General features: G+C 41.5%; 1 protein-coding gene across 3 annotated transcripts in view; it reads left to right on the forward strand.

Moving 5' to 3' along the window:
• MAP3K5 (mitogen-activated protein kinase kinase kinase 5) overlaps window positions 1-15,629 on the forward strand; it is a 175,298-nt gene that overhangs the window by 98,930 nt on the left and 60,739 nt on the right. For all 3 annotated transcript variants that reach the window (XM_074990492.1, XM_074990491.1, XM_074990490.1), the window contains exons 8-10: window positions 1,791-1,903; window positions 7,596-7,755; window positions 10,208-10,361. In XM_074990492.1, coding sequence (XP_074846593.1) covers window positions 1,791-1,903; window positions 7,596-7,755; window positions 10,208-10,361 — 427 coding nt within the window. The remainder of the gene's footprint in view (window positions 1-1,790; window positions 1,904-7,595; window positions 7,756-10,207; window positions 10,362-15,629) is intronic.

Consider the following 15,629-nt stretch of genomic DNA (forward strand, 5'->3'; position numbering starts at 1 on the left):
CTTCCTGCTTTGCACCTAATTTTGTAGATGAAAATAAGTGGAGGTGCAATTTTGTGCTCACAATTATATCAAGGTGCAACCAGTGATGTTTAAATTTGTATGCACAACACAGCTGTACACATTTAACTAAATCAGCTTAGTTAAACTGATGCTACTTTTGTATTTGGATTGTATCTTCACAAAAACGGTTAGTTCAGTTTAGCTTGCATCTGTAAATTTACTAGTGCACGCTCTGTTGATTTAAACTAAAGTACGTTTGTCCACACACACAGATTATATAGTTTATAAGTAAACAGTATAAAATGACACTGTTAGTTATATTGGTACAACTCTGTGAGATATACCGGGGCTTGGAGGTCTAACAGGCAGAGACATAGGTGCACATGACACCTCTGTGTCTACGGAACAGCTAAAACTCAAAGAGAGGCTGGGTGAAGACTTTGTGAAAGGAGCTAGTGTCTGATTGTCTGATCCACTTCTAGGCACATTACGACAGCTGTCACCATAGCTGACACTAATTGGCAAACTTCACAGAGAACGGACAAAGACAGACAACGGAGTTGTAAGCTCTGTCGTCCTCAGACCCCCTCTTTCAGCTTAAGCCAGGGTTTAAAACGCGTTAACGAAGTGGTGGTGTGGTGTTTTTGCTGCTTGTGGTATGTCTTTCCTGTATATAAACAGAAGACTTCAGGTTTCAGGACTTCTATGCCAACTCTACCCCAAGTACTAATTGCAGTTTTTTAAAAAAGTTGCTGCTGTGCTGGTTTGATCCAAATCAGGGCTTGCCTTGTGTCCTTCCTTTTCAATGCTTAGGTCTGGATGTTGAGTGAACGTGTCTAGACTGATACTTTGCATACATTCATCTATGTTTCCTTCATCTGTGCGCTTCTATCCTATTCATTGTGTGGGTGTCTCCACAGTATAAACAGATGCATAGCAGCGCTCTTTATTTTTAAGAACAGAGGATATACAGCTGAAACTTGGGCACACGTGCACAGTATTGTGTAGAAGAAATAAAATACTGTTTAGTCGTGTAGAGTTAAAGTTGTAAATGGGCTTTTATATATTTGGAAAAACAATTTTTGTTGCCTTTTTTTCTAATTATTTCAGCATTGATTTCTCTTTTCCTGGCCATTGCATGATGAAGGTAGAACAAAAGGTAGAGAAATAAGGATTCTAAACCTCTAAGCAAGCTGTACCACTCAGTCAAGGAAGAAAAAGGCCGGAGTGTGAATTTTTTTATGCCAACCATCTGTTCATTCTAGTTTATGTGACTGGTGCTGGTGGGGGTATTTTTGATTTTGTATTTTTCTCAAAATGAATGTTTTACCAGGATACATTTTGTTCCTCATTTCATTCAGCCTCACATGGTAAAGACAGATGATTTAAAAACAGGGCAAGTTAAGTCTTCCTTTCTCATCTTGACTTTCAGGGGCTGTTTGCTGATCTCATTAGTGCCCTAGGCTGCTCTATACAGAGCAAACCGCAAGCTGAACAAGCAAATTCAATAGGTTTTGCATTTTAAATACAAGTCTTAAAATTGGAAGAGAGGTTCTTGGGGGTGGGGAGAGTGTGTGTGTGCATGAGAGCAATGGGAGGAGCATATATAAATGTTGGAAACGTGAAAATAACCCAGAAGCTTGCATGCAAAACAGTTTAATATTTCTACTTGCATGGATGGTTCTAACTGTGCAAACAGAAGCTCAACACTTACAGAATCTAAAAGTATAATTATCTCCTTGTTAGACTGCATTATTTAGAAAGTAAACTTGTGTGTGTGTTTTTTCTAGGTTCAAGAAGGCGTTTGAGTCAGAGCCAACATTGCAATCAGGAATTAATTATGCAGTACTCCTGCTGGCAGCTGGACACCAATTTGATACTTCTTTTGAGCTACGGAAAGTTGGTAATTATAGCTTGTTGATTCACAGGCAAATCAAATGCATGATCTCTCCCACCTGCTATTATAGGGAGACAGTCTGATGGATGTTGTCAGCATACTTTTGATAATGAATAATTGAGCACTCCAACTGCCTCTTATTAAAAAGGTTTGGCAGTGAGCCTGCCTGCTGATCCTGAGTTTAGCGCTCTGGTGGAGTCTGGGTCACTTCTCTGGGCCCTATATTTTGCTGTCTGGACAGCAAAGGGTATGGAAGCCGCATCACTTGCTCCCTTTGGAATGAATTTGCTGGTCCCTGAAGAGGCACATTGATAGATTCTAGAGCACCTCTGTGATATAGGACAGTGGGGGCAAAGAACTGAACATTATTCTAAAAGGCATATTTTCCCTGTGACTTCCAGTGGTATAGGTTGGGAGAGAAGAGAGTGAACTTTTTTGTGCATTGATTTGGTTGTATATACCATTTTGTTGCCTTATGCTATGCTCTTGTATGATCAAGGAAGTATGCAAAGTGAAAGCTAGCTGATAATACCTGCATATAGTCTCTGTAGGTGGCTGCCTTCCCTGTGAACCTGTTTAATCAGAGCTACTGTATCAGGATCTGGATAATAGAAATATCCTATTGAGATACGTGGCCAGGGATTCACTTTCAAAGCCATATTAATGGAATAGCCTTAACATATCAGTCTAGATAATACGATTGGTTGAAAGTGATATTTGATATGAGGAGGCCATTAAATTGTTCCATATTAACTTCTAAAACATGTATATGTACGCAGTTGTTTCACTTATAGAGCATTACATTTTATATCTGCATTTAAAGTGCTAGTGAAATACATGCATAGAGAAAAAGATGTTTGTACATCTGTTACACAGTGGGATTGTCTACACTTGACCCCAACTTTGAAGGGGGCATGTTAATCAGGGCAATAGGAGATTACTAATGAAGTGCTGCGGTGAATACACAGCACTTCATTAAGCTAATCCTCCCCCATGGCAACTTCAAAATCCTGGCATGCATGTAGCTGCGGGTGCTTTGAAGTGCCCACGCTACTTCGAAGTGCTTTACTCCTGAAAATTCTGGGGAGTAAAGGCACTTCAAAGTAGGGCGGGCACTTCAAAGCGCCTACAGGTACATTCATGCCGGCACTTCGAAGTTTGACACTTGGAAGTTGCTGCGGGGGGCGGAATTAGCCTAATGAAGTGCTGTGTAGCATAAAACATTTTTTTTTATACTTGTACCTTCTAAGACACATGCAAACATATGAATACACATACGAAAGTGCCGCTTTTGTTACTAGGCTCACCCCTCCTGTCTTTTTACTATCCTTGGACTAACACGGCTAGAACGGTATACAATATCATGGGGATATTATGTTGGTTTATTTGTAAGCTCATGACATTTTGGAGGGGCGAGAGAAGACAGTGATGGTTGTAAACTATAGGAATATTAATGTGGAGCTTGGGTTGTCTCTTGATACGTGGGGATTTGGGGTATTGGTTTGGTGTGGTGAGCTGTTTAGGGATACCCCGGTTTTTAATTTTGGGGGGCATTTGCCCACCTGTGAGAGTCAGAGCTTCTATTTGATTATCACATGCGATTGCCTCAATTTATGGCTTTCCATACTTTGGCTTAGATTTTGCATTGGCTTTTTTTCACCCATATCATGGATATAAAGCCATCACCACCTCCTCCAAAGTCTGAGTTCTTATTTATGGGAGGCAAAGAAAAAATATTTTGCCTCCACCATAGCATCCGCCAATTTTCACTCAACAGCTCTGTTTTTGGTTATGGCAAGTTAATATGAACTACATTTACCAAGTGAGCCTCTACTGTAAGGCCATGTCTTGGTGCATAGATATTTCCTCTCTAATCAGTTGCTTTTGAGACTGATACACAAACACTGCTTTGCATGGACGCTGATAATGATCCACTGTAAGTTATGTGATTTGCATAGTCAGATGATCTAGCTGTTGCACATTGTTTAGCCATCTTTGACCTTGGGAAGCAGTTTATTTTTGTTAGTTGGAAGACTGCCTTCTTTTTCTTGTGCACATAGAATCATAGACAAAAATGGCTTATGATAAATAGCTTATTTTCCATACAAGCTGCAAACAAATTCCTGATATTTCTGACCTGGCATTAATAGGATCTCAATTTTGTGCTGATTAATTTTTAAAGCTAATATATTCTTAACAATGAACTGTGGAAAATCTTTTGTCAACACGTTGGTAAGCTTGCCCTTTACATAACAAAAATATTGTTTTCACTTTAAAAGTTTAGTAACTGTACAAGAACATGCACTTGAGTAAAGATAATGAAGTCAGAATAATCCCTGCTGTGCAGATAAGCGAAATGATGAAAATGGGTAATGGCCTTGAGACAGAAATTCACAGAAATGCAATTATCCTTCCCTATTATTTTTATGTTCACGGAGAATACACACACACACACACACACACACACACACACACACACACACACACACACACACACACACACACACACACACACACACACATGCTGCCATGTTTAAGACACCACTAAAATCTGTACACTATGAAAGTGAGCTGATTGCTCTAGTTTGAGTCAAAAGTGTGAGTAAATTCAGGAGCTTTCAGTGTGTCCTAAAGACCAATGAACTCAAATGACTTCTGGCATTGAGGGCATGGAAATCCAGGGACTGATAGGTTATGTGTCTCAGCTGATGCCCTGTGTTGCTGAATAACATGTGGAGAGACAATTCTATTTTTAAAGGTTCTGGGCCCAATCCTACATCTAGACGTTAATTGGAAGCTGGGACAGACAATAGAACAAAAGTATAATGTATTGCCTAGGAAAAACATCACATTGCATTTCTGAAATTTCCAAGTTATCATGGTTTTATTATGTAGCAATAAGTGTAGGCAGAGAATAAATCATAGTGGGAGGAGGCCACTAGTGAACAGCATTCGGCTTTCTACTATAATAATAACTTCCATGCCCCTTGCTATGAGAGTGATATCCCATGTCCATGGGAATCTTTCCATTGACATCAGTGGGCTTTGGATCAAATCAATAGAAATAATGTACATTAAAGGGATGAGCATCATTCTGCCAGAGACTGCAGCTTCTTGGGATGCTCCTGAATACATTTAGTTTAGGCCCTTTCCTGGGCTGCAGAGACAGTCCATGGTTTGGTGCCTGGAATCCATGTGGAGCTAATAGAGCTCCTGTTTAGATACTCCATACATGAAAAGGTCCCTCTCAGGGACCCACTTTCTCAAGGGCATCTCCTTCTAAAGGACCATTTAGGCTAGTGGCCTGAGTGAGTGCTAAAACCCTCTCTACGGGACAGTGTGACCTTGTGGCCAGAGTCTATAGGGCAAGGCCCCCCTCAGGGGGCAAACCCCCTGGGTCAGAGCTTGGGAAAGGGGCCGGGGAGTCTAGGCCCTCCCAGCTTTACCAGACTCCAGCCCTGGGCCTTACCTGCACAGGGGTGGCCCATCACTGGCTTGGTGGGGAATCCAACAGCAACATGCCAAATTACCAGCGAGCATTTTCCTCCTTTGAATATTTCCTGCCTCTCTCACTGGGGCATTTCTCTCTGGCTTGGAGGCTTTGGCAGTCTTCCCCGACTGACTAGCTTCTGTGGTCTGGTCTGCAGGCAGTTTCCTATCTCGAGCTTCACAGGCAACTTCTCCCTTGGCAGCAGCTTAGCAGGCAACTTCTCCCTTAGCAGGTCTGCAGCTCAAGCCTGCCCAGCAAGGCTGTAGGGGTGGGGTATCTTTGGTGGGGTGAGCCAGATTAACCTGCTCAGATTCAGTGCAGGGTTGATACACCCCATCACAGACCCGTTTTAACCCATTTTCTTGCATAGTGAATACTGAATTAGGCCCACAGATGAAATCAAGAATTTGTAGTGTTGTAAGCCATTTGGGTAGTGCCTTCTCTGTGTGTGCGAGTATATGCAATGTGTGTCACAATGGGGCTTGGATTCTTAATCCAGTCCTTGAGGTGCTACTTAATAGAAATAAGGAACAGTGGCAAACTGTGTATCAGACATTGTGACATTAAGAGAGCTGACATATCATGCTCTTTAAAGTAATAGAGACCCCCAAACTGTCTTACAGAAAAGGGCTTTACAAAATCTATTGTTAATAGAAATATTTTCATTTAGGAAGATAAAGGTTCATTTAAAAAAACAGTTTTTCTGTTTTTTTAATTTTTGTTAGTTTTTTTGTTTGTTTTTTTTTGCTTGGATTTATACATTAGCTTGTGCTTTGCACGACTCAAACATGGCAACGTCTTGTTAGTAATAGAATACAAAGTCCTAAAGTTTTACTTTTAGTCAGTGAAAGGATGTAAAAATTGACTGTTTTTTCAACATAAAACCAACTCTGTTAATGTTGTCTGGCATCAGTGATATGTGATCAGTGATACGGAAAAGCAGACAGCATAAGAAATGTAAAGTAGATTAGCTGCAGTGTTTGCAGTTTAATAATATAGGTCTTGATAGGAGAATTGTAAGAAGCAGAAACAAAGTTATTTGACAAGGTATGTAGTAGAGTTGTGGAGAAGACAAATTTCAGCATGGTTGCAAGGTTTTCACCAGAAACACTGGGTCTTTGGAGCAAGAACATAGACAGAAGATATGGGTAGGGAGAGCAAGGGTTGGAGGACTGGTATAATGGCTTGAGTGTTGGAAAAAGGAAGGGAACAGTTGTAGTGAGGAGAAGTGGCCTTAACAGAGACAAAGTACAGGCTTTGTCTTCAAAATGGAAAAAAAGGTGTATTCTTACCAAGTATTTTGCTAATACTTAGTAATTAACAGGAGTTGAACTCCAAGTGACAAAAAGGCAATTGGTAGTACTTACATGAGTTAACAGATCTAGGTGACCCGAACAGTCTCCCACAATCTCTAGTGTTTGCAGAAGGGGGCACATCAATACGAATGGATGCATTTTGGGGGGTAGGCTTCATGCCAGAAGGAGCCCCTCACTGGATTGCCTCTTCACCCTGCTTCAGACCTTGTCTGTAAAGGTAAGTTTGGGGCTTTTAACTGGAGGCCTGTAACTCAAAATACTGTAATAGGTGCAGTTTTTAGCATCTGTTAAGTTTTTTAAGTTACATTTTGCATTTTAAGGCCCCAAATTTACCTTTACAGATGAGATTTATGCAGGCATGTAGATAGTCCAGCTGTGGCCTTGTCCCTATAGTAATGTCCTGATGTTCCTTTCCTGAGGAGCCTATAGGAAGTTGGGGAAAATGTACCTTTAGTGTTCGTGATGCTTTGGCAGGTTTAAAAACTATATGGTGAGTATAATTTCTATCTGAATAATCACCATGGAAATTCTAAATTGCTTTTAAGGAAGCTCCCCTTTAATGATCCTTTGTTTTATATATATTTCTAATCAAGGAGCAGAGTTACTGTGCAGTAATTTCCCTTTGGTGTTCAAAGCAGCTTGGTCTCTATGGTTGTGTTTGGGATGTGTGTGGGGGAGCAGTAGTTTGTTTTATTGTTTTTCTGTTAATTTTTATTTATTAGCTGTCCCAAAATGGAAGCCTGTATAATGTTTAGCACTTCCTTTTTATGTATTTGTATTTCTTGACATGTATTACTTGAGCAGTGAGAAACCTTACAAATAGGTTAATTGTTAATCTTTGCACAGGCCAGCAAAACCAGTTTATCATTGAATTGTATTCTTATTATTCCAGGGGTAAAAATCAGCAGCCTGCTTGGTAAAAAGGGGAACCTGGAGAAGCTGCAGAGCTATTGGGAAGTTGGATTTTTCTTGGGGGCCAGTGTTCTGGCCAATGACCATCTCAGAGTGATCCAGGCTTCAGAAAAGCTGTTTAAGCTAAAGGCTCCAGCGTGGTAAGGGAATGTGCAAGATACAATATTTTTGAACATCTCCATATGTGTTAATTTAATTTCCGTATGTGTTAAGGGGTTAATTTAGTCTTTTAAAATTGTAACACACCACATTGTATTTCAATGGCTGTGGCCTTCAAGCACATTTCATACTCACTGCTCTCAATTTAAAAAAAAAAAAAGACTCAGAAGGTACCTGGGGAAATCTTTATCTCATGTGAAAGCTGTGCGCACACATCAAGAAGGGAATTCAGCCTTTTAAAAATGAATGTATGTGCCTTTCTGAGCATTAGATCAGGACAGCCTATGATTTGTTTTCTTTCGCATAATTAAAAACCGCTTGGCATAAAGCAAGCTAACAACATTCAAAGGTGAATAGTCACAGGGTGGTTGCCATGCTAGTCTGTATCTTCACAAAACAGAAAAGCAGTCATGTAACACTTTAAAGACTGAATCTGAAGACTGAAGACTTCTGGATCTGAAGAAGTGGGTCTGTCCCATGAAAACTCATCACCTAATACATTATATTGTTTGTCTTTAAAGTGCTACTGGACGATGTTTTGGTTTTGTGACCATTCAAAGGGTAAAGGCAAACAGGTCTGTTCAGAGCTGGTCAAGAACAGATGTTCAGAGAATTGAAATCTTATTGTTAGATGAGAGAAACACATACACAATGCAAATTAAAACAAGGAATTTCAAGCAGTGAAACAGCTGCAAGATCTTGCAATGCTTCCAACTCCTGGAGAGACTTCGTCCTTCAGCTGATTTCCACCCGCCCCCCCCCAACTCCCTTAATGACTAATTTCTGGACTTTTCAGGGTGTCAGAACAGCAAGATGGTATTCCAGTTTATCTCTGAGAGAGGCTTTCTGTGGTTCCAAACACATTTAGTAAGGCTGTGTCTTGCCCCTGTACAAATGGACAGAGCTACAGTTCACCTTTTCATTTTCCTCCCCTTTATGGCCTTGTTCAGAGGCCAGACATTTATGGCCCATTAGCTCAGAGGGCACAATGACTACTTAGGGTTAGCACACTGCAAGTTCAAGACTATCCTAAGAGTGAAGAAGGGGTGAAGCTATGTCACATGCTCTAATTCCCATCATACCACCCAGCATAGCTGCTCAGGTGCAGGCGGAAGCACACCCAGCACCCTTCTTGTGGGGAAATAAAGTAGCTTTGTTGATACACCTCCTTCTCACCCCAAAATGGAACTTATATTGTCCCATATGTGTCATTATTATAAGTACAGAAACTGTCCTTAAAGACAACCAAATTCCTGTACTGGCTAACTGTGGTGGCTTTTTCTTCAAGGTCATGCAACCAGTGTCCTGTCTTCCTTGGCTGTGCATGTTCTGTTGCTTTAGTGCTTGTAACACAGCTTTGGATGGGAGTTTTGAGACAAGGTCAAAATGGTATATATGGGTCGTTCGTGGATCTCCAACTACAAGTTGAACCTCTCTAATCTGGAACTCTCATCTGGCAAACTCTGTAATCCAACATGATTTTAGCTAGTCAGACAACCACTTATCCTGGATGTGGTCAAGTTTCCCACAGTCCCATAATGTCTGTTTACAGCTACCAGTCTTGGATCTCAGTGTTCTGTGCTGTTATTCAGCTGTAATTTACCCCAAATGTCTTCTAAGAGCCCAGTAAGCAGTGGAAGTGCTGGTAATGTGCTAGAAAATATTGACCTCATGTTGTCCAGCAAATCTCTCATCCAGCACCGGTTGGGTCCTGAGGGTGCCAGATGACAGAGGTTCAACCTGTAATTCGTTAATCAGTAATGATGTTATTAAATTACAATTGTATGTTTTCTATTTAACAGTGAAAGATATCAAAGTAAGGTTCAATAAGTATGCACTACGAAGCAAAACACAAAACCACAAAAAGAGAATGTCACAGACAGCAGTGAGAAGAAACATTCTGTATTCCAGAACAGCTGTTGTCTTCTCTGCAATGTTATTAAAAGGCTGCCTGTTAATGCCATTTATAACACAAAGACCCTGAATCTAGAGGCATCTCATTTTAAACACCTACGCTAAGTAATCAGTCAGTACAGATGCAGTGTAGAGGACACAGTGACACAGAAGGTTAACACAGTGAATATTCACTAGCATCAATTTGAAGTTAGTCACAGCTGAAATGAGTTTGTGAACTCAGTTTAGTCCGTGGGAAGGAGATTTCGCTACACAGCAATACTGTCACAGGTCAGGATAACAGACATGCTCAGGATAGAGTGGCCCAGAAGTTAGGAAACTTGCAGGGTAATTATGTCTTTGCCACAGACATCTGTTTCTAAAACAAGGAATCTATTAAAAGTAATCCTAGATGATCACAATATGACTGGCTGTCTTGTCATTGTCTTGTTGAATATTTAAAGTCCAATTAAATATACAAAAATGATTATTTGTGAACAGTATTAAATTTACTGTGTGTGTGTGCTTTGCTGATCATAGGTACCTCAAGTCTATTGTAGAAACTATTTTAATATATCAGCATTTTAAGAAATTGAATCCAGAACAACACGTTGCCAAACAGGAACTTGTGGACTTTTGGATGGATTTCCTAGTTGAAGCCACAAAAACAGATGTGTCTGTAGTTAGATTTCCCGTAAGTGCGCATGTTATTAACTCTCTCGCTTAACTTTTTATTTGTATTCATTTCCCTTTTGTTGTCTATATCATGCTTAATAAAAATATCACTTGTTCACAGTTTGGCATGCAATAAACCATGCTCCCAGAAAAACTCTATTTGATTGACACAGTGCAGTGGTTTTAGTTGATAATAAGTTGTTGCTTGGCCTGTTTTATAGGGAAGCAGCAAAGGAAAAGCAAGGTAGAATATTGTAATTTACGCTAGCTGTAATATTCTAGTCTGTCTCAAATGACAACAGATTAATTGAATTACACCTTTAGGAAAGACTTTTTTTCCTTTGTTTTATCAGTTGTTAGCAACACAGTGTTAGGCTTAGCATATCTAGATCACAATCAGCATTCCCTGTAAGATGAGCACTTGAGTGGCCACTCAGGAAAGATTCAGGTGCTGCCTGCCTGGTTACCAGAGTGCCCACACCTGGCCATGTGTGTTTTTGTGGTGATGTACATTTGCACAAGCCTTGGTGCATATAACAAAATTTTATTCTGCTCACAAACAGAAAATTAGAGGGAACACTGCTCACAATCTCTTGTATTTAATGATGTCCATTTGTTCACTGTTTTAGGGGACGGTAAATGAGCTGTTTGACAGCCAGTATTGTCTTGTTTAATGTGATTGTGGATTACTGTCTAAAACTATAAACATTCAGATATTTCCTAGAACAGTAACAATGAACCCTGCTAGAAATACATTGCTTGTTTGTTTTATGCTAAATGGCTACTTTATGCCCAGCTGGAGGATATATGCCGTAAAAATATTTTCCACAACTGCAGCTTCCTTTATGTTACGTATCAAGGCAGAATTTTATGCTAGACAGCTTGATTTGATTGCTTTGGAAAATGCTGCTTTTTTATTCTTTGTAAATGGCAACCTGTGTTGTCACCTAGATTCCTGAGATGTGCACAGTTCAGCAGGCTTCTGGGGATTAGACACAATGTGTAAGAGGTACTGTCAGTCTGGGAAAAACTGCACTTTACAATGCACAAGAGCAACCAGACAGTAAGCAGAGACAATGTGAAGCGCTGCAGAAAATCTTGTTCTGTCTTCTTTCTGCAAGGAGGGTTGTGACATGACCAGGTTTGGAGGGAGTTAAAAGAAGAAAATATGCAAATTACTCTGGGCTTCATAACGGACACCCACAGGAAACCACATCCCTTTCTTATTCTTGCTTATCACATGACATAATGAAACACTAAAAAAAGAATCTGCCTTCCAGTTCTGTCCCAGCAAAGCATTCTTATTTTCTTTAAAAATTAAATCGAGACAATCTTGTCAATAACACAGTGCAGCCAAAGGTAACATGCTGTGCCCATCCTTAGTCATGTGATTATGCAACTTTTTCCCATGAAAGGCCTCTTCTGACACTCTGAAAAATATACACATCCTAGCAAAACTGATTGTGCATTGCATACTCTGGAGAAAGGGAAAGGCATTATGGATTTTTTTGGTCAAAGCTTTAAAATAAATAAAGGATCTGGTTCTAGGAACTTCAGTACCGACTGAACATACAAAGTAACTCCATAACTGGCAGCTATATTAAGCTATTATCCCCTGACACTGGAGGAAGACATAAAACACGTTACAAGAATGTTTTTAGTATTTATTTACAAAATCATTTTAAAAATTCTTCTTTAAAAAGTCTAGAAATCACTTGCAAAAATACACCACAATAAACCTGTGATTTAACAGACGAATCGGGGGACGGATGTATGTTAAACTTGAAAGTCCATTATATACAAGGCTTTACTGCCATCCCCACCAGGTTCCCCCAACCCTGCTCCTTCCCACCCTCTTTTTTAAAAAAAGAAAAAGCCCTTGACTTACCAGAACCACCACTGCTGGAAGGGTCCCCACTGCACAGCTGAAGCTGCCTAGCTCGGAGCCGCCATACTCCCATTAGGGGTGGGATGCGTATGCAAGTGGTCTGCCCATAGATGCACCCAACCTTTGGTGGGAGGAGCATTTGGCAGCTCTGGCAGCAGTCCAGGCTGTGGTGGGGTTTGGTGACTGGAAGAGGTGGATTTGGTAAGTTGCCTTTCTTTTTTTGGTGAAGATGGGGATGGGATTTTGAATTTATGGGCTCTGATTAAGTGGACTTCAGGAACAATGGTGGGGGGTGGGAATGGTGGGGACAGGGTGAATGGACATGTGTTGTTTCCAAAGTCCGCTAAATTGGGTCTGTAAAATCAAGGGTTTACTGTAGTGTATACTGATCTTACAGCATGCAAGGAGGAGGGTTGAAGGCAGGTGTTTTAGGTAAAAGAATTAATTTGTGCTGTTCTCTATTTTGATTTCCTTTCTATATATCTCAGCTGTTTGGGTGGAAATATTTTACATTAGCAATTCACAATAAATAAAAATGCAGTAATTTCTTGCTCCAATTAAATGCAGATATTTACAAATTGAGCTAGAAAACCTTACATGCAGTAAATATAAACTTTAAGGCTTTGAGTCTTTTCTTGAAATCAGATTAAAATATTGAATACTATATCAGTCTTTACCAAATTAAATGTCTACAACCTATAAAAGCTGCTTTTCCCTTTAAGGGCCTGAAGTAAGATGGATACCAAATTCATGGCCCATTTTGGCCTATTTCACGGTCATATGATTTTACAAATTGTAAATTTTATTATTTTAGATATTTAAATAAGAATTTTTCGTGGTGTTGCAGTTGTGATGGTCCTGATCAACTCTGAAGGCAGCAGAGCAGAAGTAAGGGTGGCATAATATGGTATTGCTGCCCTTAATTTTTCACTGCTGCTGGCAGGATGCTGCCTTTAGAGTTGGGTGCCTGGTCAGCAGATGCTGTTCTCTGGCCACCCACTTCTGAGGGCAGCACAGAAGTATGGGTAGTAAAACTGTGACTCCCCCTATAGTATTCTATATGGGTCTTCTATAATACTCTACACTTACATATACCACAACACACCTTTAAATAACCTTGCAACTTGCCCCCTCCCCAAAATCTCTTTTGAGTTGGGACTCCAGTGTTGAGAAACACTGGTCATCTCCATAAAATGTGTGTAGTACAGAGTAAAAGTACACCAACGACCCATTTCATGGGGGAGACTAGACTGCATGTTCTGTGACAAATTTTTCAAGGCCATACATTTGGTAGGGGCCTTAAAGATGGGCCATCAGCTACTTTTGGTTAAGTGTTCTGTATAGCACAGTGGTATACTAGGTGTCTAGGTTGGATCAAATTTTGCTGCATTGAATTCTTGTCTCTTCTGGATTAATCTTAAAGATTTTGCTCTCATATATACCAAGAATTGTTTTGCAATCTGTTGCTGTCATCATGTGGCCTCCTGGACCCTTTTAACTCCAGTGGAACCATTCCATCCTGTCCAGTTTTATAGTTATTGCTCACAGTGGTGTGACTTAAAAGGAGTTCAGTCTAGCTCCAGAGTGAAGAACTTTCAGGTTTCTCTATGATGATATTGCGAGCTGCTCCTCTCCCATCCCAGACTGCAAACGAAAGCCTGGTCTACGCTAGGATGTTAGGGAGAACTTGGCTGACTTAAGTTGATTTTCTAAGCAATTGGTCCACACTACAGGGTCCTTAAGGGCTCTTAAGATCAATTTTGGTTGTCCTGCCTTTCACGAGGAGTAATGCCAAATTTGACCTTGCATGGTCGACTTTACAGTTGCACAGACAGAATGTTGTGAAATTCAATGTTCTTGGCCTCCTGGAGATGTCCCATGGTGTCCCAAGGTGACCACTTTGATGACCACTTTCGGCTCCGCTGCTCTCCAGGTGTAAAGAAAACAGCCCAGGAAAGTGTGAATTTCATTTCCTGTTTGGCCAGTGTGGTAAGTGGAGCAGGCAGCACATCTCAGCAGCACACCTGGCCATGAATTCCCAGGGTTGCAGATGAGATCCAGCATGGAGCATGCAGGAGTTCCATGATCATATTGCTGGGGGTGTGTGTGGGGGGGGGAGGGGAATGAAGCTGTACTGGCAGAACTACAAAGCTGCGAAGAAATGCAGACATCTATGCCAACATCTCACAGGGCATGGAGGAAAAAGGTTACATCAGGGACACCGAGCAGTGCTGCATGATAATGAAGAAGCTCAGGCAGGTGCACCAGAAGACAAAGGAAGCAAGTGGATGCTCTGGTCATCATCACAACATACTGCTTCTATGAACAGCTGCAGTGGATTCTTGGGGTGGGGACCTAACCACTGTCCCCAAACTGTCCTTGGATACCTCCCAAGAGACGCTTCAGGCAGCCTCTGGGAACAGTGGGAAAGACGTGGAGGATGAGGAAGAGGAGGATGACGATGGTCAGCTGGTGAAGAGAGCAGCTGATCTAAACGACAGCCAGGATCCTTTTTTCACTTCAGATACTGTCCTTCCACCCAGGATGCTTTGCTGCCAGACCTTGATGGTGGGGAGGGCACTTCTGGTGAGTTCTTATTTTTAATCATGCTGCTAGTGGGGTGAGGCAGTTGGATGTGATCTGTGGCAGGTGCTGCACTACCCAGCCTGGGTCCCCCAGAACAGTTTGTTAATATGTCTGGGGACAGAGTGCCAGTCCTCCCTGCACATGTCCATAAGCCTCTCAGATAGGTACTACTCAGTCCTTCTCATGAGGTTTCTGGGGAGGCCTGGCTTATTCCAACCTCCGTGATAGGACCCCTTTGCACACCAAGCCACCAGTAAGTGATCTGACATCATTGCTGCACAGAACAGTGCAGCCACGTGGACCGGCCTTCTGCCCACATTCAGTTATCATCTGTTCTGTAGCAATCTGTGTTATTCTAAGAAGGCTGGTATCTCACACTGCTGCTTAGAGAAAGCAGGGGAAGGTATATGAAACACGGGCTTTAAGCTATGGTAGCACAAGCCTCTCCTCCATGCCTGGCATCCACCCTCCAGTCCCTTCCCCAGGCTCCTGTGGGAAGGGAAATGTTCACTGTCGGAGGAAAGTGGGGAGGGAAAGCACACAGTGGTACAGTCCCGACAGCGCAAACTACACTGCCATGCCTGGCACCCAACCTCTGTTCCCTTCCCCAGGATCCTGGAGGAAGGGAAACTTTCACTGTCCTAGGTAAGAGTGGGAAGAAGTACACAGCAACCACAACTGCCACAGCCCCAATAGCCACCATGCTGCCCCCCCCCCCGCCCCACCTCTTTAGAGTACGCACAGCTGCAGAACCTGCTTTTTGAATCCATGGTCCTTCACTTAGCTAGAAAGCATGCTGCAGTCTGTGCCTTG

This window comes from Carettochelys insculpta, chromosome 3, assembly GCF_033958435.1.
Source record: "Carettochelys insculpta isolate YL-2023 chromosome 3, ASM3395843v1, whole genome shotgun sequence".
In the NCBI taxonomy this organism is placed as follows: Eukaryota; Metazoa; Chordata; order Testudines; family Carettochelyidae; genus Carettochelys; species Carettochelys insculpta.